The sequence below is a fragment of the Pavona decussata genome, unplaced genomic scaffold (assembly GCF_977016875.1).
Source record: "Pavona decussata unplaced genomic scaffold, jaPavDecu1.1 SCAFFOLD_175, whole genome shotgun sequence".
NCBI lineage: Eukaryota > Metazoa > Cnidaria > Anthozoa > Scleractinia > Agariciidae > Pavona > Pavona decussata.
Genome location: NW_028145586.1, coordinates 3,009,331 through 3,032,312, shown reverse-complemented (window position 1 = coordinate 3,032,312; position 22,982 = coordinate 3,009,331). Strand labels below are relative to the sequence as shown.

The 22,982-nt window shown below is 41.2% G+C and overlaps 2 protein-coding genes across 5 annotated transcripts in view; one reads left to right on the top strand and one right to left on the bottom strand.

Moving 5' to 3' along the window:
- Positions 1-22,982, top strand: part of LOC146463682 (uncharacterized) — a 125,475-nt gene that overhangs the window by 66,422 nt on the left and 36,071 nt on the right. For 2 of the 4 annotated variants that reach the window (XM_085084237.1, XM_085084236.1), the window contains exons 3-13: positions 681-810; positions 3,167-3,296; positions 4,534-4,925; positions 5,763-5,844; positions 6,565-6,645; positions 6,744-6,775; positions 13,886-13,961; positions 14,821-15,071; positions 16,067-16,334; positions 21,284-21,534; positions 22,536-22,803. In XM_085084237.1, the coding sequence (XP_084940363.1) occupies positions 681-810; positions 3,167-3,296; positions 4,534-4,925; positions 5,763-5,844; positions 6,565-6,645; positions 6,744-6,775; positions 13,886-13,961; positions 14,821-15,071; positions 16,067-16,334; positions 21,284-21,534; positions 22,536-22,803 (1,961 nt within the window). The remainder of the gene's footprint in view (positions 1-680; positions 811-3,166; positions 3,297-4,533; positions 4,926-5,762; positions 5,845-6,564; positions 6,646-6,743; positions 6,776-13,885; positions 13,962-14,820; positions 15,072-16,066; positions 16,335-21,283; positions 21,535-22,535; positions 22,804-22,982) is intronic. The other 2 variants (XM_085084233.1, XM_085084235.1) reach the window with 1 other exon arrangement.
- Positions 12,528-20,267, bottom strand: LOC146463683 (uncharacterized). The gene is made up of 2 exons (XM_085084354.1): positions 19,948-20,267; positions 12,528-13,547 (listed from the first exon to the last, which is right to left on the bottom strand). The coding sequence occupies exon 2, from the start codon at positions 13,323-13,325 to the stop codon at positions 12,528-12,530; it is 798 nt and encodes a 265-aa protein (XP_084940480.1). The 5' UTR covers positions 13,326-13,547; positions 19,948-20,267.

Sequence of the window (22,982 nt, the reverse complement as noted above, 5' to 3'; positions counted from 1 at the left end):
CTTACAAGATTTTATAAGATTCTTACCAAGATCTTATAAGATTTCATAAGATTCTTACCAAGATCTTATAAGATGTCATAAGATTCTTACCAAGATCTTACAAGATTTCATAAGATTCTTACAAGACTTTATAAGATTCTTACCAAGATCTTACAATAGGAGATAGCAAGGGGTAACAGGCCTTCACGACTTCTAACAATGGAAACATTTTTGATGTGTAACCTCTTTATATTTTTGCTCTGACAAGCATGTCATTTAGAGATTTTCCTTCTTTAAAGGAAATTAGTGGTGGCTCTTTGAAGATTTCTCGTAGGAAAGGCTGGTTTTGTATTAAGTGCCATTTTTCCATTAAAACATGTTTGAGGCTGGGCACGTTGTATATCGTGTTTACCAGTGTCCCACAGAGAAAAACAATTATCGTCAATGTAACGTTTCCAAACTGTAGGTTTTACGACGCTGTAGCAAGCAATGTGAGTTTGCAAGCAAACTTACAAGATCTTAATAAGATTTCCACCTGGGTTCTGTATAAAGATGCTGGTTGTGATGTCCAGTTAAGTAATTTTAGCTTGGTCGTGCCTCTTTTGTAGCCAGTACAAAATGCCACAACACTTAATTGAAAAGTACCAGGACCAAACAAGATTCCTTTACTTCAATTTATTTTCTTTTAAATTAAATTTTAGGTTCTATTGTGCTGCTGCAGTTGATAATCGAACAAGATTAGGCTTCTGTGGTGAGCGTCGCATCTGGGACGGACAATTCATTAAGAGGAAAATAAAGGGAAATTCAGCTCTATATATTTTTACAGAGGAGGTAAATAAATATTGTATATAATTTATTATTGTTAATATCCATTTGTAGAAGAAAGTTTCATGTATGCATCACTTATTTCAAGTGGTGTCCACTCCCGCACCCCATTCCCCTTGACATTGGTGGGATATTTTTTTGGGAGGGTGACCTGCAGTGTTTGCAATGTCTTACATGCATGTTTGGTCAAAAGAATGAAGGACAAATCAATGATCCCAACCATAAAAAACAATGCATCTGCAGGTAATCAGGGTCTGTTGAAAGTAGATGCAGGTCTGTTGCATTTTTCTACATAATTTTTATTTTGTGATATTGTCTGTTTTGGTGGTCAGGCATTTAAGTCACTCAGTCCTCATGATTTTAAACTCACTACACTGTCACATCCTTTCAATGATAATTTCATGGGCAAAAACCAGAAATTATGTTGAAAGAGGACAAGAATAAGGTAGTAGATCCACAGAAAAGAAGGGTCACAGGAACAGTATAAAGGAATAAGGCTTACTGAGACTAAGTCTGGCCTGAATTAGCTCTGATTAGAAAAAAAGAAATCATATTGTTTCTTTAGCTGTATCATATTGGCATTTGAACAGCTTGTTTACCATGGAAGTGGGGCATTTGTTGGTTTGTTCTTAAACAAGAAAGCCATAAAGGCTTAATAAGTGGTTTCATCTACTCCTATAGTATACCTCATAGATTTTTTAAAACATTTTCTCCCACTACAATTGAGCTAATTGGGGAGTTCAAATCAGAAAGATAGTGTATTGTTTTGCTAGCCCTCTGTTTTGCTATTTCCTGTCCTACTGGAAGTTGCTTATGATAAATTGAAAATACGACTGATTTTGCCACAGAGATCTGACTTCTGGCAAGTCTAATCTCTCCAAGTTTACTATCTAATCATTGCTTTAGTTAAAGTTAAATGACTTTGTGTCACTCCAAAATTTGAGAGAATGAGCTCTGAACACCCTTATTCATTTCTGCATTGTATTTTCTCCTTCCATTTTGCCAGAAAGCCTTAATGACTTGAACCACAATCTCAATCTATTGGAGCCGTTAATTTATTTTAACACAGCTCTTTTCTCACCAAAATAAAAATGTATAGGGACTATTCATCCATTCTATTTTTATGTTATCGGATAGTTAGCTTACGCTGCTAGTGTATTACTTAGTAATGGATAGAAAGTATAAATTTTTCTCTCTGCCAAGGCCAGGACTCCAATTCCCAAATGTTGTGGACTGACCAAAAATCGGTTGTCCATGGTGGGTGACCATACAATGGAAGAGAAAAAAGGCATTACTTGAATGGGTAGTCTGATGTAATACTTTGCGATAGCCAGTTTAAAAAGTCCTGGAAATGACTGATGCATTACAACATCCTTCAAGTCCTCTGACATTGTGTTTTTTTTTGTAGACAAGACACTTGTAATACTCCCAGGTTCATAAATTAAATCATAGATGCCTTTCATTCTCCCAGTTTAACTTGGGTTCTCTTGAGTGTGGATTTTATCTCCTAGTCCCTTGGGTGGGTCTTATTGAATGTCCTGTATGACATTATTTCTTGGGTTTCAATGAGGCAGTCATGCACTGACCCCATACTAACCCCCTAATTGACCCCCTCAAAACTTCACATGGAAACTCAGAAATTTTGTAAAGATTGAAAGTATAATATTTCTCACAACGTACCTGAAGTTTCCAAGTTAATGTTGCGGAAGCATGACAAATCAAAACAAATGACCACTGTCTGAGTTTCAAAACAACTTAACGTTCAATATGTCCTCAGCTTTTTATAGCTCAGATGCAAAATAGGTCGGCCTAGTACCAGTATTGAATTAAATGTGCTATTTATATTAAAGAAAGCTAATAGAAAAATACCATAAGATAATTAACAAATTTTTGTCACCATAGTTAAATAAAATTGAACAGAAATAGATTCCAGGTCCCCCTCTGGCTCCCTGTTCCAGTTTTGTGGAAAACCAGGGTTGAGATCAAGGATTGAGTTTGTACTGCATGGCGATCTGGTCTGTAATTAAAATTATAATTTTTTTATTGTGAAGGACTATTTTACCCATGGAAACTGACCTCTAATCTTTTTTTTTATTTTGATCCATTTCACAATTTTTTTTGTTCAGTTGGTAGTCTTGGTTTTAATTTATTCTTCCAAGAACTGAGAATGGAATGGAAGATCAAGACTCTACTCACCTGGAAGTGAATTAGTTTCTTATGGTCTTCATGGTCTCTTGGTAGATTCTCAGAAGAAATTATCACCGAAAGGAAACACCCTTAAAATTCAATTCAAGTTTTAAGAAAGTAATTATACCTCCCTGAATTCCTCAATTGTCATATAATTGTTGTGAACTTTTCTTAGGAGAAAAGTGGTGATACTCAGGACTCCACATTGCTAGTACAGTCAACACCAAAACGCACCCATGATCAGATCACATCCCAAGAAAATGAGAAGTCTGAACAGCCATCCAAAAAGAAACCAGGATGTAAAGGTTATTTCTAAAGTTTTATTCTATCCCATTGCATATATATGATTGTATAAATTATCCAGGAAAAGCAAGCCACATTTTCGCTGCCTGGTGTTCCTTCCAAAAAGGACCTGCACCTTTATCACAGTTGATTGATCTAAAGGGCAATGTGCACCTGTAATGGATTTTGATTTAGCAAAACAGTATATATGTATACACAGCTTAACAAAAAGAAGAAGATTGCTATTGGGATGCTTTTATGGCTATTCTAACGAATAAAATTGAATTTGAGAAACATAAAGACAAGCTACAAATAATTATTGAAAATTATTGAACTGCAATCGTTCTTTTTTACACATAGCATTATTACCAGTATTATTATTGTACTACCAGTAATTCGTAAATGCTTTACGTCAACTGCTATGTAAGTATTGTAAGTAGTGAATTGTTCTTGTACTGTTATGGTTTGTGGCGATTTACCAGTTATTAACAAACCCTACTTACGCTGCTTTCTTTTAAGAATAAGTTCTTTGTTGCGTTGATTTTACATCCTCGCTTATTGTCCTATAAAGACAGCTGATGGTGAATAAAGACTAGTTTATTACAGATTGAGCTAGTGACATTTACCCCACATTACTATAACTCGTTCATTGTGCGTGCATGCATTCGCAAGTTAAAAATGGGCTTTTCCATAGACCTTAAATGCAAAAATGGCTGACATTTTAATATTCTTTTGTCTGCATTCAAGTTAGCCTCACTAGCCTTAATGTTCAAGGTAAAATATTCTTTTGATATTTGAACTCAAGAACGATCAGAGGCTAGTGAGGCTTTTAAATTTGAATGCAACAAAAGAATTTTAAAATGTCACCCATTTTTTCATAGGGTGTATTATTTACCAAAACTTGGTTGCCATGGTAACATTAAAGTCAAATATGAATACTATGATAAGTAACTGATGACACTATTATTGTTGCCAGATAAATTTCTGAAAAAGTCACCGAGTCTCATGGTATTAATGCACAAATATTAAAACAAGATTTGTTTTCAATGTTGCTGTGGACAGAATCCTTCTCCCCCCTGCCCCCAGGCTGTGCCATCAGGGAGGTAACAGCAAGGCTGTTTTAGAATCCATTAAGGAGTTATGCTGCTGTAATTGATGCCTCCATAAAAAATAATCCTTTGTTGTCTTATTAGCTGGGTTTGATTATTGATTATGGTAATAAATGTATGTTTTACGTTAGTATTTTCTCACTATCACAAGGCACAATGGCCGTTCCTGTAGGAGATGCTATTTGTCCAGGGGCAATATCAACAATCACTTCAGGTCAACAAAAGTTTCATAGTCCTGATGTCAGCGCTGATGCATGGAAAAGTGGAGTGCCATCAGTAACAAACATGGTGTTGCAAGAAAAAGTATCCTCAATGCTAACACCTCAGATGGATAAGTTGAAGATTTCCTGTGCATCTTCTACAACTGCTGAACAAAGTGACCAGCATTTTCAGCAAACAACAGCAGGATTGCAGCATCACTCAAAACAATCTCCTGATAAGAAAAATCATTCAGATGTAGCTCAGGATGCAGAGAAAAGATGCATGAATAATGCTACAGTGAGACATCAAGAGGTTCGAAAGGCACCAGTATCTGATCATGAGGTAATAAATCTGATATTTATAGGTCTGCAATTTTGCTAGTCTTAGGCTGTGTTTCAAGTTTCAAGTTTATTCAAAAATTCAAAACTTTAGCAAAAAAGAGAGACTGGCCCGCAGGTAGCGAGAGCTTATCTAAGTGGGCCAGACTTACATGTACAACTGTTTAAGGATAAAAATAATATTATTACAGTTATTACAATCAAAGACAGAACAAATAGAATTTAGGGGAGGTAGAGAAATCATGAGTAACACACACACAAAAAAGAGAAAAAAGTTGAAAAACTAATGAAGACAAAAATTAACGAGTTGTAACTAATTGGCGAGACCTATTTTCTGTACTGTGATAGGTGTTTCAATGTAGTCATTTTCATTTGCCAAAATATTGAGGAGGAGCAGGCAAATTTCTCCTTTGAATTCTCATAGGTGAATCTCTTATAGGATGTGGTATCTCATTCACAGTCTTACGCCAAATTGCAAAAAAGAACGTTTAATGTATTTCTAGTCCAGAATTTTGGACGTAAAAGTTTCCAGAGGTGGATGATCGAGTGTTATATATGAATGGACATTTTAAGTTTTTCGAAACAGTTTTAGGATGTTTATAGGCATGTTACTATTATTAATCAATCGTGCATTAAGTTGGAAACAGACTTGTATTATCATCATCATCGTCATCATCATCATCATCATCATCATCATCATCAAAAGGACAAGAACAAAGTGTATTCTGTCTGCTAATAGGGGAAACCGGTTGTTAAAACAGCAAGTCATGAGTCTGCTTAACATTAAAGCTGGAATTCAGATGTCTAAAGTTAAGAGATAATGTTCTTATTGCTCATGCAGAGTGAGAGTGAAGGTCAAGTAGCATCTAACTCAAGTACTAGTGACAGTGGTTATGATGGAGAAACAGCTATGTCTTTTAACGGTAAGAAGGGTGTTGTTTAAGAGCAATGTTAATGTGTATAGATAGAATCACAGAAAATATTCATTATAATAATAATCCCATTATTATACTAACCACATGGGAGGTCATTTCCCGACCCATATCTACCCCTTAGGGATAAGGAATTAAACTAAGCTTAAAGCATGGGAGGTTACTGAAAATTCCATGTTTGGGGAAGGGGGGTGGGGGTGGGTGCTATTAATACCCAATTTTTAAGAGGGGTGTGGGAAGAAGGGTTTCAAGTTCCGACTGTGAAAATGTCCATTGGAGGTATATGCAGTATCTTTTTGGAAAACACAGTAACGTTCTGTAGATGATCCATGAGAGTTATGATAAATTATATTTCATTGACAGTGAATAGAATACTTTGAGGTTTAAGACATAATGAATTGTGATTTTTGGCTGCCATGTTAAATTCCATGTCCTAAGAAAGAAGGACGAGGCAAAACTTGAATTAAATCTAAGTTGCAGTTGTTGTTGTTTTAACTATATGACCTCCTAATATAATTTACCATCCTTTTTATTGTCATGGCTGTTACCTTCTGAATTTTGTCTTTAGGTGAGATTCTTTATAGATTATGAGAACTTAATTGGGCATTTCCTCATTTTATCTTAATTGTCTGGTACTAATAGTTATCATAATTGAGTTGCATGGTTCTTGCTAAAAGTCACTTCAGATTTTAACTGTTTTTTGGTCATTAGTAGGTTCATTTGAAACTGCTAAACCAGAGGGCTCTTCTACACTTGCCAGTGTTTTTCCAGAAATACCTCAGTGTGAAGATACATGTCTGCAAAATTGATTATAACATTATCTATTTTGATAAACTGGTGTTGTAGCAGAGTCTTCATTTAAAATGTAATTTGTTGTTTTGTCTTAGATATGCAAGATGTCATCACACCAGAACTAGAACAGGTAATAAATATAAAATTATAATTGTCTTTAACCACCTTTCATAGGTGTAACAATATAATTTATCTTTGTCAAATGCAATAATACAAGCTGAATGAACTCTGAAAACAAAACAAACAAACAAAACAAATTCAACCTGGTCATATATCAGAAGATGTTTAGGTCAGGCTGGACAGGAAAGATATTTGGCTCTTGATTTTAGTACACAGATCTCACTGCATGCTCAGTCTGCCATGACCTAGAGCAAAATAATTCCCATCTAGCCTTCCCACACAGCTAATAAGTACAATAATTGTGCTTGACAAGGAAGGCATTCATAATCCAGTCGAAATTGACATTTTTGGACTATGTATTCATGGACACCAGTTTGCCTCCCCCCGCCTCCCCGAAAAAATATTTGGGGCGATTTGTTTCTTGCGGGAGCTAATTTTCACATTTTGCCTCATGTGTTGGTGTGCTTGATTATCGAGTTTGACCTTCTCTTTGTGTTTGGTGTGCTTGCTTGTTGAATTCTGGACTGTGCTTCCTTGCTGTGTGGACTGCTATCAAGTAAATTGCATTGTTTACGTTTGAAGTTAGAGTTACTGGCATTTCGAATCTTTCGAAAGGATCATTGTAAAATCTTATCAAGGTTCATTTCCTTCCTAGCAGAAGTCGAGTTTCACATTCTTACATTGCGTTTGGTACATGCTTGCTGGACAGCTGTGCTTGCTTTGGTATAAAGCTGCATTGTTTAAGTTAGAAAGAAACCTTGTGGGTGAGATTTATCAATGCCTTCACAAAGTGTGTATGACTGCAAAGACACATGAATAAGTTCGGCCTAGTGTTGTTTACCCGTTTCACTACAAGAAACCAACACTGCCTCGCACTGAATAAATCAAGAGACAAGTTGCATAGTTTCAGCAAAATATTATAATTACTTTTAGAGATGTGTAGCTTGGCAAATAATTTACTTACCCAGTTGTGTAGATTGGCAAATGGCCGTGATTTGTTGCAACCAAAGCAAAAAGTTACCGAGTTGTGTAGCTCGGCAAATGGCCGTGAGTTCTGGAAAGAAAAGCAACATTCCTAATGCGAGTGAAACGAACTGGTGCAGTTGCAATGGTGGACACTTTATCCAGTCACTTGATTATAAGGGATTGCAACCATTTGGTGATACCCAGTTTTTATTAGTGCAAGGCAGCATTGATTTCTTGTAGTAAAAAGGGAAAACAAGTCACTAGGCCAAACTTATTCATGTGTCTTTGTAGTCGTATACACTTTGTAAAGGCATTGAAAAATCTCACCAGCAAGGTCTCTTTCTAACTTAAACAATGCAACTTACCTAAGCAAGCTCAACTCCCGCTAGAAACGTAGAAAATGAACATTGATAAGCTTTCAAAGTTTTTTCAATTCTTTCACAAGATTCCAAATGCCAGTAACTCTAACTTCAAATGTAAACAACGCAACTTACCTGATAACAGTCCACACAGCAAGTAATTAAGCACAGTCCAGTATTTGGCAGGCAAGCACACCAAATGGAAAGAGAAGGTCAAACTCGACAGGCAAGCACACCAATATCCACACTTGAACATCTAAATTGGGTTATACATTATTGACAACATATTTTTGTGATTTAATAAACATGTAGGTGAAAAATATCTGGCAGTAATTAAATGTTATTTCCTTTTCCCCAAATGGTCGAACACATCTTGCTAATCTCTGACTATTACAAGTTTTTACTATTTAAGTAGTTATAGCCAGCTAGCCTGTATTATAAATGCACACCAGAGCATTCACCAAGGTCAACTGTTTAAATTTAATAAAGCCAAGTTTGACTGTAAGTACATGCTCACAAATCTCAGTGCACTATGTCTCATTGTCTCACATTGTTGTGAAAATGAACAATAATCATTATTATTAACACCTATGTCGCAAATGGAGGTTGGGTGCCCAGGAGCCAGGGGCTGGTACCGCCAACCCAAACCCAGGTAGGTAGAACACCCCATAAGCCTGCCCTACCCACAACCCAGCCACGAGCCCCGCCCGCAACCCAGCCCCAACCCTAGCACCCATCACACTGAGACAAAAAGCTCAGTGGAAAAATAATAAGTACATAAGACAATGAACGAACCCTAACCCTAACCAACCCCCAACACCAATCCCCAACAATAACAAGGTAACACTACTGGGAGGGAAGGGAGGGAAAGAAAAGCCCAACAAAACGCGATAAACTAGCCACGCCACGAAAAACGCTGAGTAGAGTAAATTTTTGAGCACGTGCAAAGGAGCACGCCTAAACTGCAAGAGAATACCGCTGGCCACGCAACTGCCTGCAGACCTGAACCAGGCCCCAAACAATAATGTAACAACAAATGCCCAAACGCTAATGTGCTACCCGTGCTCAAACTATACGCCAATAAATGCTAACGCCTCGCTACGCCACGCCACCATGGAGCAAACTTGCTCCAAGTCGTTAACTAAGTTAAATTACATTTAACCCTATTTAACGCCTATGTCGCAAATGGAGGTTGGGTGCCCAGGTAGGTAGAACACCCCATAAGCCTGCCCTACCCACAACCCAGCCACGAGCCCCGCCCGCCATGCCGAAGGACCTCCGGGTTGGGACAGCCCGGAGCAATTGGGGGCTCGTGGCCAAGGAGACACAGCCCCCCAAGGGACCAGACCTGAGGCACCCAACCCCAAGTGAAGAGACACACAAGCCCCACCTGCTATGCCAACTCACTGGAGACCTGGGTAAGAGAGCCAACTGGTGTGCGGATATAGAGTTGATAGGCATCACTAGACCATCGGCCTAAAGTCTTAATAAGGTGATCAGGGATTCCCCGTGCAGCAGCTGTGGTAGCTGCACCAATCCGGAAGCTGTGGCCTGAGTAAGAGCCTGAACAGCAGAGTGTAAAATAGCCTGCACCGTGGATGATAGCTGCTGCCGAGTTAACGCACGGCCATCCGCATAGCAGAACAGGGGCCCTGGAGATGGGCCACGCAGAGCCAAAAAATTACCAAGGGCCAGCACTGGGCAGACAAGGCTGTTGCCCCGACCCACATAAATGTCACAGCCTACGCGAAAGGGGTCTGTCTTCGAGCACTTGATATGAACTTTAAAACATGTTGGGTCCACCAAGGAATCCGCTTGCACATCGCCAACTGTCAAATGGATACTAGGGTCAAATGAAGAATTTGTGGTAAACTCACCAGCTCGTAGGAAACCGAAAAAACCGAGGCAACACGCCGCCCAGAGCATGACATGGTCCCGGGAATTCAGGTCCAAGGATCGCTGGATGACCTTTAAGAGGTCAATAGTGATGGGAAGGCGCTTAGTGGTAGATGAACCTTGCACACGCTTAATGCCCCTTAACAGCCGCTGTAGCTGCAGACAGTTAATCAGGGGATCAGGTAAGCCATTGTCAATGTGAAGGGACCACACTGCACTGAGGTACACTTTAATGGACGAGTGGTGTAGGCTGTCAGCTAAAAAAGAAGCAAAACGCATGAGCGATTGTTCATCAGCTGGCAAAAGAGCACCATCTGGACTCAGCTGGCCATCCTGACGGCAGAAATCGAAGTAGCGACGCTGGGCGGACAAGTATACCCGACGTGTAGACGGGGCCAGACCCTGGTAAAGGAAAAATTGGCATCTCTCCGTCACATGACGTGCAACGCCTCCAGTAGAGCAGGGGGGACTGTCATCGGAGACTGCTCGGCTTGTGGGGCCAGGTGCCTGAATCGCTGAAACCGGAAACGGGAAAGAGCATGCGCAACTGGGTTAGATTTACCACGAATTGAAGATGCAGTAAAGGAAAATGAATGGCGCACTGCCAACAATGCTAAGTAACGCAACAAAACCATCAAGTCAGGGTCTCTGGAGGTACCAGAAGACAGAACAGCCACCACAGACTCGTTGTCGCATAAAAACTCGACCCGCCGTGACGCCCACCCAGGTCCCCACAAGTACGCCGCCACAACAATGGGGAACAGTTCCTTGTATGCAATTGAGAGGGGCTGCTGTGAAGCTGACCACGCACTAAAGAACCACTGGTTGTTAAAGATAGCTCCATAGCCCAGAGAGCCTGCAGCATCTGATGACACTTGGAAATCTGGAAGGGGGGGCCCACGAAGGCATAAGGAAGAAACTGAGACCCTCCCAGCTTTGGAACAGTTCCTGCCACCATCTCAAGTCCCGATGAAACTCCTGGTTCAGTCTAATGGGATGGTCATCGCGCCTGAAAGTACACAGTAAGTTAATCATGCGTCGGAGAAATGTCCTTCCCTGAGGAGCTATCTTACATGCATGGTGGAGGTGGCCAATAAGGGACTCCAGCTCCCGCCGCTTACAGAACCGCTTACCCGACCAAGTACCCAGCAGGGCAATGATCCTCTCTCTTTTCTCCGCTGGGAGACGGGCCTGCATTGTGGTGGAGTCGAGCTCAATACCAAGGATGGAGAGGCAAGTAGAGGGACCCTCCAGCTTCTCAGGGTGAAGGGGGAGGCCTAACTTAGAGCACAACTGGATACACGCCTGTAAGTTGTTGTAACAGACTAGGGAAGCCGGAGGACCTAAGGTCAAAAAATCATCCAAGTAATGGTGAAGGAAGTCAACTCCATAGTTTTGAGTCAGCATCCACTGAACCAGGTCTGCAATAGCAGTGAAGATGTAGGGTGCTGAACGCAGACCAAATGGGAGAGCCATGTCAATGTAGTATTTGCCACGCCAAACCATTCCTAAGAGCGGACGATCCTGGGGATGAATAGCCACATTGCGATAGGCGCTCGCCACATCGAAGTTGGCCATAAGAGTTCCTCGACCCCTAGCCATAATGCCTTCTATAAAGGAGTCAACCGTGACATACTGAACTGAAAAGGGGGCTTTTGGAATGCCGTCATTAACGCTGTGGCCCTCTGGTGAAGAGAGATCCAAGATGAGACGCCATTTACCCGGCATGTTGCTTTTCGGGATGACTCCAAAACGACTGATGTGCAAGTCAGGAAAAGGAGGCGATGTAAATGGGCCTGCAACTCTTCCATGTGAAACCTCTGTCTCAAGGTAAGCATCTATGAGGGATGGGTGGACAAGGGCAGATCGCATGTTAGAAGAGGCTGACTGCAGGGTGACTGATGAGGTCTCAAAGCCAATGTGGAAGCCCTCACTGAGACCGGTAAGAACATAGTCTGCTGCCGTCTGATCTGGATAGTCACACAACTCTGCCTGAAACTGGGATAACTGCAACGGGGACACCAAATGTACTGGAACTAATGGAGAAAACGAATGAACAGGAACCAAACTTCCGGATAAACCAGTTGAATCTGAAGAAGGCACAGCCACTGAGCCACAAAAGCCACGGTGCTGGTCTGGAGCAACAGGAACAAGATTATTTACACTATGTACACCAGAAGCAGGAGGACTTGTAATCCTCTTAGTACCGCCCCCCCTTGGCAGGGGAAGGGGAACGTGAGCGACCGACCCCTGGGGGGTGAAAGGGGCAGCTAACCCTGGGGTGGTCGCTGTTACATGAACTGCAAATGTGGCGATAACCGCATTCCCCGAAAGGCCAGCGGCATTTCCCGTTATTCCACGAGATGCAGTAAGGGGGTTGGGAGTTGTAGCCCCGGCTTGCTGACACGGTAACGGGTGGGGAAGTAGAAGACTGGGGGTTGGCGATGGGTGCTGGCGACCGCAAGTGAAAATTATCATCTTCGACCAGTCAGATGCCCCAGTTGCTGCAGCATCCTTGCGAAAAGCAAGATCATACTCCATCTAAGCTCTACTCGTTGATTGCTGAGCCGTTTGTATGATGAGCAATTTATATTTAGTGAGGTCTGGCCAACGATGGGGGTGGGTCGCACACATCACCATCTGAAAAATAGTGAAGGCCTCGGTCCAGGTCAATATGTCCTGTATTTCAACCGCCCGGCGCTTTTTAGAGACCACCAACTTGCCGTCCAAAAAGGTTTGTGGCTCGTGCTCTGCCGTCCGCAGATTTGCTGACAACAAGTCCGCTAAATCTACGAACTGACCGCTCGTAATCTTCGCCACAAGTTTAGCGGGAATTGGGGCGTGTCCTGGTCCAACCACAAATGCTTTGTCCACAGACGGTGGGAAAAGCAAACTGCCGAGACTGGAAGATGAGCTGGCAACATGAGTGGCCGTCAACGGTGAAGCAAAAGACAGCACAGGCCGAGCCGAGTTAGAGCCGGTGGTGGCTGACACGGACGGGAAGGTAGATACAAATGCCGGCAACGTCCACGTACCCGAAGCGGCAGCCATCGAGCCTGCAACGACCGTAGCAGGAGTTGAACAAACGTTGGACGTGACAACTGAAGGAACGCTCGATACAGGAGCTGCGTTATCCCGGATCGCCGCGATGATGGTTGGAAGGGAGTTACTGAACGCTTGGGCGATAGCGGACGCGATGTCATTGGAGAACGACGAGGACGTTCCCGCCGAAGCCGCCGAAACTACCACGCTAGCAGCAGAAGAAGAAGGTGGAGAAGTGCATGTAGACGGGATTACACCCGCCGACAAACTGTTGTAAGTTGAGCGCGGATGAGCCATGCAAGCCGAGCAATGAATGAACAACAACACACGCCAACATGATGCGAGCGACAGAACGCGTCCGAACACTCACCAAAAAACGAGCACTGACAGTCAAACCGCCCTTGTAGAGAATAAATCGAAGGCTGACCGCTAAGGCAACGCTTTTAGAGAAAAAACCTCGAAGAAAAACGAAAGAAAAGCCCAACAAAACGCGATAAACTAGCCACGCCACGAAAAACGCTGAGTAGAGTAAATTTTTGAGCACGTGCAAAGGAGCACGCCTAAACTGCAAGAGAATACCGCTGGCCACGCAACTGCCTGCAGACCTGAACCAGGCCCCAAACAATAATGTAACAACAAATGCCCAAATGCTAATGTGCTACCCGTGCTCAAACTATACGCCAATAAACGCTAACGCCTCGCTACGCCACGCCACCACGGAGCAAACTTGCTCCAAGTCGTTAACTAAGTTAAATTACATTTAACCCTATTTATCACAAATTGTAACAAACATTCATGTACAGAGATTTTTGTTGTGCTTGTTAAAGCTCACAAATTAAAACCACTTTATTTCAAAGGTTGTGCTCAAAGTACTTCATAACCCAAGTTCTAGTGACAGTGCTTTTGAGAGAGAGAAAGATACATTTTGCAGTGGTAAGTTGAGTGGTGTTATGCAGTAACTTGTAGAAATATCCACTATCCCCATGGAAAGTCACTGGAAATTCCGTGGTTGGAGGGGAGGGGGTCTTAGAACCCAATTTTTGGAGGGCAATTATAATCTGAGGGCAAAATAGAAGTTTCAAAGCGATGAAAATGAGAGGCTGGATCTTGTTGAAACCATAAAGCCAGCTCCTTTGTGGGTAGTATGGATTTATTTCTCATGACCAACACGATCACAATGTTACATCTGGTTAATCAAGTAATGATCATAATAACAATAAAACAATATATTACTAACAATAATAATATAACACTGTGAGTGGTTTGAATGTATAATTTTTGTTGTAAGTGGGTATTAATCATGATCATCGAGGTGAGTGAAGTCATGCAAACAGTCCTTCTCAGGACTACACGCACCTGGATGATCATAATTTACCTACTTAATTATGCAAGATTATTATCAGAAACGGATCTCTCATTTTCTGGTACCTTAGACCTTTTGGGCTGGTTGTTTGAACAAAGTATTCTAATTTAGACCGTGTCTGTGACTTTGCAGAAAGTTGTATTTGACCATGCTCATCACAATTCCATCAGCAACTCCTTTCTCAACTTTCAAAATACCTTGCAAAATAATTGGAGCCATTCCTATACCCTAACTCAATGGAGAAAAGGCGATTTGAAATCCTTATGCTTCTCATTGCGGCTTTTAATAATTTTTTATTGTCACAGCATGAACTAGTTAGGAGACCAGTCCTGCTTAGAATGTTTAGCCAGGTTTCATTGGTCTTTTTGGCCCTCTTCTCTTGTTAAGGGAAAATACTAAATCTAAATATTGTTTTTATTTCTATAACAGCTGAGCATATTTTCTACAGTCTTCAAAACCTGCAAGATCCTATAAGTAAGATCACCAGCAAGACTAACTTTTCAGAGGCATTAAGTAAGATTGCTTCAAGTCAAGGCCTCATTATTTCTGACAATCAAGGTTCAGGAAATTGCATGTTTTACGCACTGTCAGAACAGCTGGCCGCAATGAAAGGAATCCACATCTCCCATGAAGACTTGAGGCAACGCATAGTCCAGTACCTCGAGATCAACCCAAGATTGGTTAGTTGCTGCTAGTAAAGTAATGTCTAACAAGTGTTCAGATGTCTGTTGTAGTTATTAGAAAATAAAATTCCACTATGAAACAATCCTGCATGTATAATTTTCACATAATTATTGCTTTTTCAAATATATCTTATAAATCATCTTCTAAAAGTTTCCTGAGTGAAATAGTTTAACTTTTGTGTATATATTTTTTTCATTTCTTGTTTTTATGATTAGGTTTTTATTTGTTCTTGGCAATTTTCTAGAGGACCCTTCTGTAAACCACTTTTGTGACATTGGCATCCTCATTAAAGATTACCCTCAGAACTTCTTTAACTTACATTTTACCCTCAGTGTCATTCAAATTACTTGTTTAGACATGGTTTGATGAATGTTGCCAGTAAGGATCCTCAGATACATTGATACATGTATGGTTCACAACTTAACATACTTGCCAAATTATCAGACTCCAGGGAGGAAAATGTTTCACCTGCAGGTGGCCACGTAAGGTTAAATGGTTACTATACCATGCCCAAAATAGGATTGATTTTTCCAGAAGCTTTCTTAATATGCTGTAACAACATTGTAGTGAGGATTTGAAGTCTCGTATCATAATTAAAAAACATAAGAGAATTCTGTCTTGTTTATTTTAGTCAAGACTTCAGTTCCGTTTTAAGCAAATGCAATCTATCAGGACTGCACTTCACTATTACATGGCCCTGTGTTTGCACTTAATAGTATTTTTATTACCTTGACATGTTCATACAACTCAGTATTTGCAGTCAAAAATATTCTTAGCAGTCTTAGTACACTGTTTGCTCCCAAAAAGTTGCTTAGAACATAATTGGAAAGTAAGAGTAATACATGGATGTTTGTACAAATAGTCTTATTTGATCAACAGTCCTGCATTTAGTTGTGCAGACTGAAAAAATAAGTGAAAAAACAAATGGAGACCTAAAACAGGCAGTATATACATGATATTAATTAGCTGGCATTATTTTGTTCTTCTCCAGCCTGATGGGACAGAACTGTTCAAGTTTGTCGATGGATATCCATCATGGGCTGATTACCTGAGAAACATGTCAGCAGATGGGACATGGGGTGACCACCTTACTCTCTTTGCTGCAGCAAACTGCTTTAAAACATCCATTCGCGTGGTTAGTAGTCTTTCGCGTGATCACGATGTAACCATCAGCCTAGAATGTGGTGATGACAGTGGCAATGTGCTTACGCTGGGGCATGTGAACCAGAATCACTATGTTAGCCTTCTACCCATACCAGGTAAAAGTCCTTTCATCCTGTAAACTAAAGCTTGCAAATATGTTATGTTGGCAAATATGGGTAGGTGTACAGCTGTATGTGCCATGATTGTGTAGCAATGGCTTGTGAACTGTTGGTGAGAGATTGTGCTAGTCTATGTTCCTACCAGCTAAGGACTGTGCCTCCTAACACAAACTTAAGGTATTTTCACTGCCTATGACCATGCAGGGTAAGCAAACCTTAGCAAGTGTTATTGAAATCCAAAGAGAAAACTAGGGGTTACCTTGCATTGCTTAGCATTTTTACAACATATATCACATTTCTTTTGAAATTGAAGCTTATTGAAGTCTGAAAAATGCAAGGTTAGATGTATTTTTTTGTTTGTTTTAACCCTTTAAGCCCCGAGGGAAATGCCAAATTTTTCTAAATTGGTAACTATGAACCAGGAGACCACATGTGATATACCATTTGAAAGGTCTTTTCTGGGGTATGCCATAAATCACACCAAAAGAAATGGAGGAGGCCACAGATTGAATTGACAAGTGCCCAAGATGAAAAAATAAAAACATTTAAAATTTTTCTGTTCCTTGTACAGATTGGGTATGTACCTAAACTATAGCTTAATTTGCAGCTCTCAGTGCATTGGTTGTTGTCAGACATTAACTTGGCCTAAAAAGTACAAAGATAAAAAGTTCCAAAAGTTGCAGGGGTGGTAAATCAAGTCTTGTATAGGAAGGGGGCATGATATTATGCCCTCCATGTGCAGATCTTTCCAAGAGCTTTTAGTTGTGCAAATTTCATGCAAAGTGACTGAATATTGAGCATGTAATTGCATCTTGTGCCATATAGCACTATCGGGTTAATAACCCTTATTGTACATGCTTTTTCTGTATAGTCATATATACAACCATGGAAAATTGTCTTTGTTTTGGTCTGAACGAACCTGAAATTCTTCGACACATACTGGAAGATGTGTAGAGGGTATAAGCAGTAGCAAAAGGTGGAACCATGCTCAAACTCCTTTCATGAAGTTTAATTGCAATTACTAAAAAATTTTTTGGACTGAAAAAGAAAGGTGTGCGATTCATTGCTAAAACATGACAATCGTTGTTTGTTTTTTTCAGAGGTGGAAAGTATTGCCCCCAAGAGGGGCCCATTAGAGGTAATTGGTGATTTCTTTTACCTTGCATAATTATGAGAAAAACTTCAATAATAATATTATTACAGTGGGAACTGCATATCAGCTACTTAATATTAGTACAGACAAGACAAATGACATTAAAAAGTAAACTATCAACCCAATTCGCTGTGTGATATATAAGGGCTGTTTTGCTGTACTCAGTATATAACTGACAATGGCATTTGAATATACCGAAACATATGTTTTGTAAACTGAAAAACTTTGATTCTCTTTTTGCATGTTTTTGGTCAGACTGCTGCTTTCTCAACCATTTGGAGGAATTATATACTTTTTTTTAACAACAACAACAACAACAATTTCTTATGAGAAAAGACAAATTACAATATTACATACCCACAATTAGCAAGGGCTATTCGAGGTGGGTAGCATTTACAGTTGTTTGCACGCTCAAAAGGAACCAATTGGGAGAGCCATGTCAATGTAGTATTTGCCACGCCAAACCATTCCTAAGAGCGGACGATCCTGGGGATGAATAGCCACATTGCGATAGGCGCTCGCCACATCGAAGTTGGCCATAAGAGTTCCTCGACCCCTAGCCATAATGCCTTCTATAAAGGAGTCAACCGTGACATACTGAACTGAAAAGGGGGGTTTTGGAATGCCGTCATTAACGCTGTCGCCCTCTGGTGAAGAGAGATCCAAGATGAGACGCCATTTACCCGGCTGGTTGCTTTTCGGGATGACTCCAAAACGACTGATGTGCAAGTCAGGAAAAGGAAGCGATGTAAATGGGCCTGCAACTCTTCCATGTGAAACCTCTGTCTCAAGGTAAGCATCTATGAGGGATGGGTGGACAAGGGCAGATCGCATGTTAGAAGAGGCTGACTGCAGGGTGACTGATGAGGTCTCAAAGCCAATGTGGAAGCCCTCACTGAGACCGGTAAGAACATAGTCTGCTGCCGTCTGATCTGGATAGTCACACAACTCTGCCTGAAACTGGGATAACTGCAACGGGGACACCAAATGTACTGGAACTAATGGAGAAAACGAATGAACAGGAACCAAACTTCCGGATAAACCAGTTGAATCCGAAGAAGGCACAGCCACTGAGCCACAAAAGCCACGGTGCTGGTCTGGAGCAACAGGAACAAGATTATTTACACTATGTACACCAGAAGCAGGAGGACTTGTAATCCTCTTAGTACCGCCCCCCCTTGGCAGGGGAAGGGGAACGTGAGCGACCGACCCCTGGGGGGTGAAAGGGGCAGCTAACCCTGGGGTGGTCGCTGTTACATGAACTGCAAATGTGGCGATAACTGCATTCCCCGAAAGGCCAGCGGCATTGCCCGTTGTTCCACGAGATGCAGTAAGGGGGTTGGGAGTTGTAGCCCCGGCTTGCTGACACGGTAACGGGTGGGGAAGTAGAAGACTGGGGGTTGGCAATGGGTGCTGGCGACCGCAAGTGAAAATTATCATCTTCGACCAGTCAGATGCCCCAGTTGCTGCAGCATCCTTGCGAAAAGCAAGATCATACTCCATCCAAGCTCTACTCGTTGATTGGTGAGCCGTTTGTATGATGAGCAATTTATATTTAGTGAGGTCTGGCCAACGATGGGGGTGGGTCGCACACATCACCATCTGAAAAATAGTGAAGGCCTCGGTCCAGGTCAATATGTCCTGTATTTCAACCGCCCGGCGCTTTTTAGAGACCACCAACTTGCCGTCCAAAAAGGTTTGCGGCTCGTGCTCTGCCGTCCGCAGATTTGCTGACAACAAGTCCGCTAAATCTACGAACTGACCGCTCGTAATCTTCGCCACAAGTTTAGCGGGAATTGGGGCGTGTCCTGGTCCAACCACAAATGCTTTGTCCACAGACGGTGCGAAAAGCAAACTGCCGAGACTGGAAGATGAGCTGGCAACATGAGTGGCCGTCAACGGTGAAGCAAAAGACAGCACAGGCCGAGCCGAGTTAGAGCCGGTGGTGGCTGACACGGACGGGAAGGTAGATACAAATGCCGGCAACGTCCACGTACCTGAAGCGGCAGCCATCGAGCCTGCAACGACCGTAGCAGGAGTTGAACAAACGTTGGACGTGACAACTGAAGGAACGCTCGATACAGGAGCTGCGTTATCCCGGATCGCCGCGATGATGGTTGGAAGGGAGTTACTGAACGCTTGGGCGATAGCGGACGCGATGTCATTGGAGAACGACGAGGACGTTCCCGCCGAAGCCGCCGAAACTACCACGCTAGCAGCAGAAGAAGGTGGAGAAGTGCATGTAGACGGGATTACACCCGCCGACAAACTGTTGTAAGTTGAGCGCGGATGAGCCATGCGAGCCGAGCAATGAATGAACAACAACACACGCCAACACGATGCGAGAGACAAAACGCGTCCGAACACTCACCAAAAAACGAGCACTGACAGTCAAACCGCCCTTGTAGAGAATAAATCGAAGGCTGACCGCTAAGGCAACGCTTTTAGAGAAAAAACCTCGAAGAAAAACGAAAGAAAAGCCCAACAAAACGCGATAAACTAGCCACGCCACGAAAAACGCTGAGTAGAGTAAATTTTTGAGCACATGCAAAGGAGCACGCCTAAACTGCAAGAGAATACCGCTGGCCACGCAACTGCCTGCAGACCTGAACCAGGCCCCAAACAATAATGTAACAACAAATGCCCAAACGCTAATGTGCTACCCGTGCTCAGACTATACGCCAATAAACGCTAACGCCTCGCTACGCCACGCCACCACGGAGCAAACTTGCTCCAAGTCGTTAACTAAGTTAAATTACATTTAACCCTATTTATCACAAATTGTAACAAACATTCATGTACAGAGATTTTTGTTGTGCTTGTTAAAGCTCACAAATTAAAACCACTTTATTTCAAAGGTTGTGCTCAAAGTACTTCATAACCCAAGTTCTAGTGACAGTGCTTTTGAGAGAGAGAAAGATACATTTTGCAGTGGTAAGTTGAGTGGTGTTATGCAGTAACTTGTAGAAATATCCACTATCCTCATGGAAAGTCACTGGAAATTCCGTGGTTGGAGGGGAGGGGGTCTTAGAACCCAATTTTTGGAGGGCAATTATAATCTGAGGGCAAAATAGAAGTTTCAAAGCGATGAAAATGAGAGGCTGGATCTTGTTGAAACCATAAAGCCAGCTCCTTTGTGGGTAGTATGGATTTATTTCTCATGACCAACACGATCACAATGTTACATCTGGTTAATCAAGTAATGATCATAATAACAATAAAACAATATATTACTAACAATAATAATATAACACTGTGAGTGGTTTGAATGTATAATTTTTGTTGTAAGTGGGTATTAATCATGATCATCGAGGTGAGTGAAGTCATGCAAACAGTCCTTCTCAGGACTACACGCACCTGGATGATCATAATTTACCTACTTAATTATGCAAGATTATTATCAGAAACGGATCTCTCATTTTCTGGTACCTTAGACCTTTTGGGCTGGTTGTTTGAACAAAGTATTCTAATTTAGACCGTGTCTGTGACTTTGCAGAAAGTTGTATTTGACCATGCTCATCACAATTCCATCAGCAACTCCTTTCTCAACTTTCAAAATACCTTGCAAAATAATTGGAGCCATTCCTATACCCTAACTCAATGGAGAAAAGGCGATTTGAAATCCTTATGCTTCTCATTGCGGCTTTTAATAATTTTTTATTGTCACAGCATGAACTAGTTAGGAGACCAGTCCTGCTTAGAATGTTTAGCCAGGTTTCATTGGTCTTTTTGGCCCTCTTCTCTTGTTAAGGGAAAATACTAAATCTAAATATTGTTTTTATTTCTATAACAGCTGAGCATATTTTCTACAGTCTTCAAAACCTGCAAGATCCTATAAGTAAGATCACCAGCAAGACTAACTTTTCAGAGGCATTAAGTAAGATTGCTTCAAGTCAAGGCCTCATTATTTCTGACAATCAAGGTTCAGGAAATTGCATGTTTTACGCACTGTCAGAACAGCTGGCCACAATGAAAGGAATCCACATCTCCCATGAAGACTTGAGGCAACGCATAGTCCAGTACCTCGAGATCAACCCAAGATTGGTTAGTTGCTGCTAGTAAAGTAATGTCTAACAAGTGTTCAGATGTCTGTTGTAGTTATTAGAAAATAAAATTCCACTATGAAACAATCCTGCATGTATAATTTTCACATAATTATTGCTTTTTCAAATATATCTTATAAATCATCTTCTAAAAGTTTCCTGAGTGAAATAGTTTAACTTTTGTGTATATATTTTTTTCATTTCTTGTTTTTATGATTAGGTTTTTATTTGTTCTTGGCAATTTTCTAGAGGACCCTTCTGTAAACCACTTTTGTGACATTGGCATCCTCATTAAAGATTACCCTCAGAACTTCTTTAACTTACATTTTACCCTCAGTGTCATTCAAATTACTTGTTTAGACATGGTTTGATGAATGTTGCCAGTAATGATCCTCAGATACATTGATACATGTATGGTTCACAACTTAACATACTTGCCAAATTATCAGACTCCAGGGAGGAAAATGTTTCACCTGCAGGTGGCCACGTAAGGTTAAATGGTTACTATACCATGCCCAAAATAGGATTGATTTTTCCAGAAGCTTTCTTAATATGCTGTAACAACATTGTAGTGAGGATTTGAAGTCTCGTATCATAATTAAAAAACATAAGAGAATTCTGTCTTGTTTATTTTAGTCAAGACTTCAGTTCCGTTTTAAGCAAATGCAATCTATCAGGACTGTACTTCACTATTACATGGCCCTGTGTTTGCACTTAATAGTATTTTTATTACCTTGACATGTTCATACAACTCAGTATTTGCAGTCAAAAATATTCTTAGCAGTCTTAGTACACTGTTTGCTCCCAAAAAGTTGCTTAGAACATAATTGGAAAGTAAGAGTAATACATGGATGTTTGTACAAATAGTCTTATTTGATCAACAGTCCTGCATTTAGTTGTGCAGACTGAAAAAATAAGTGAAAAAACAAATGGAGACCTAAAACAGGCAGTATATACATGCATATGATAATAATTAGCTGGCATTATTTTGTTCTTCTCCAGCCTGATGGGACAGAACTGTTCAAGTTTGTCGATGGATATCCATCATGGGCTGATTACCTTAGAAACATGTCAGCAGATGGGACATGGGGTGACCACCTTACTCTCTTTGCTGCAGCAAACTGCTTTAAAACATCCATTCGCGTGGTTAGTAGTCTTTCGCGTGATCACGATGTAACCATCAGCCTAGAATGTGGTGATGACAGTGGCAATGTGCTTACGCTGGGGCATGTGAACCAGAATCACTATGTTAGCCTTCTACCCATACCAGGTAAAAGTCCTTTCATCCTGTAAACTAAAGCTTGCAAATATGTTATGTTGGCAAATATGGGTAGGTGTACAGCTGTATGTGCCATGATTGTGTAGCAATGGCTTGTGAACTGTTGGTGAGAGATTGTGCTAGTCTATGTTCCTACCAGCTAAGGACTGTGCCTCCTAACACAAACTTAA

What these genes read in the sequence shown, in the direction of transcription:
- LOC146463683 (XM_085084354.1), bottom strand. Translation starts at nt 13,325, where the DNA reads ATGGCTCATCCGCGCTCAACTTACAACAGTTTGTCGGCGGGTGTAATC.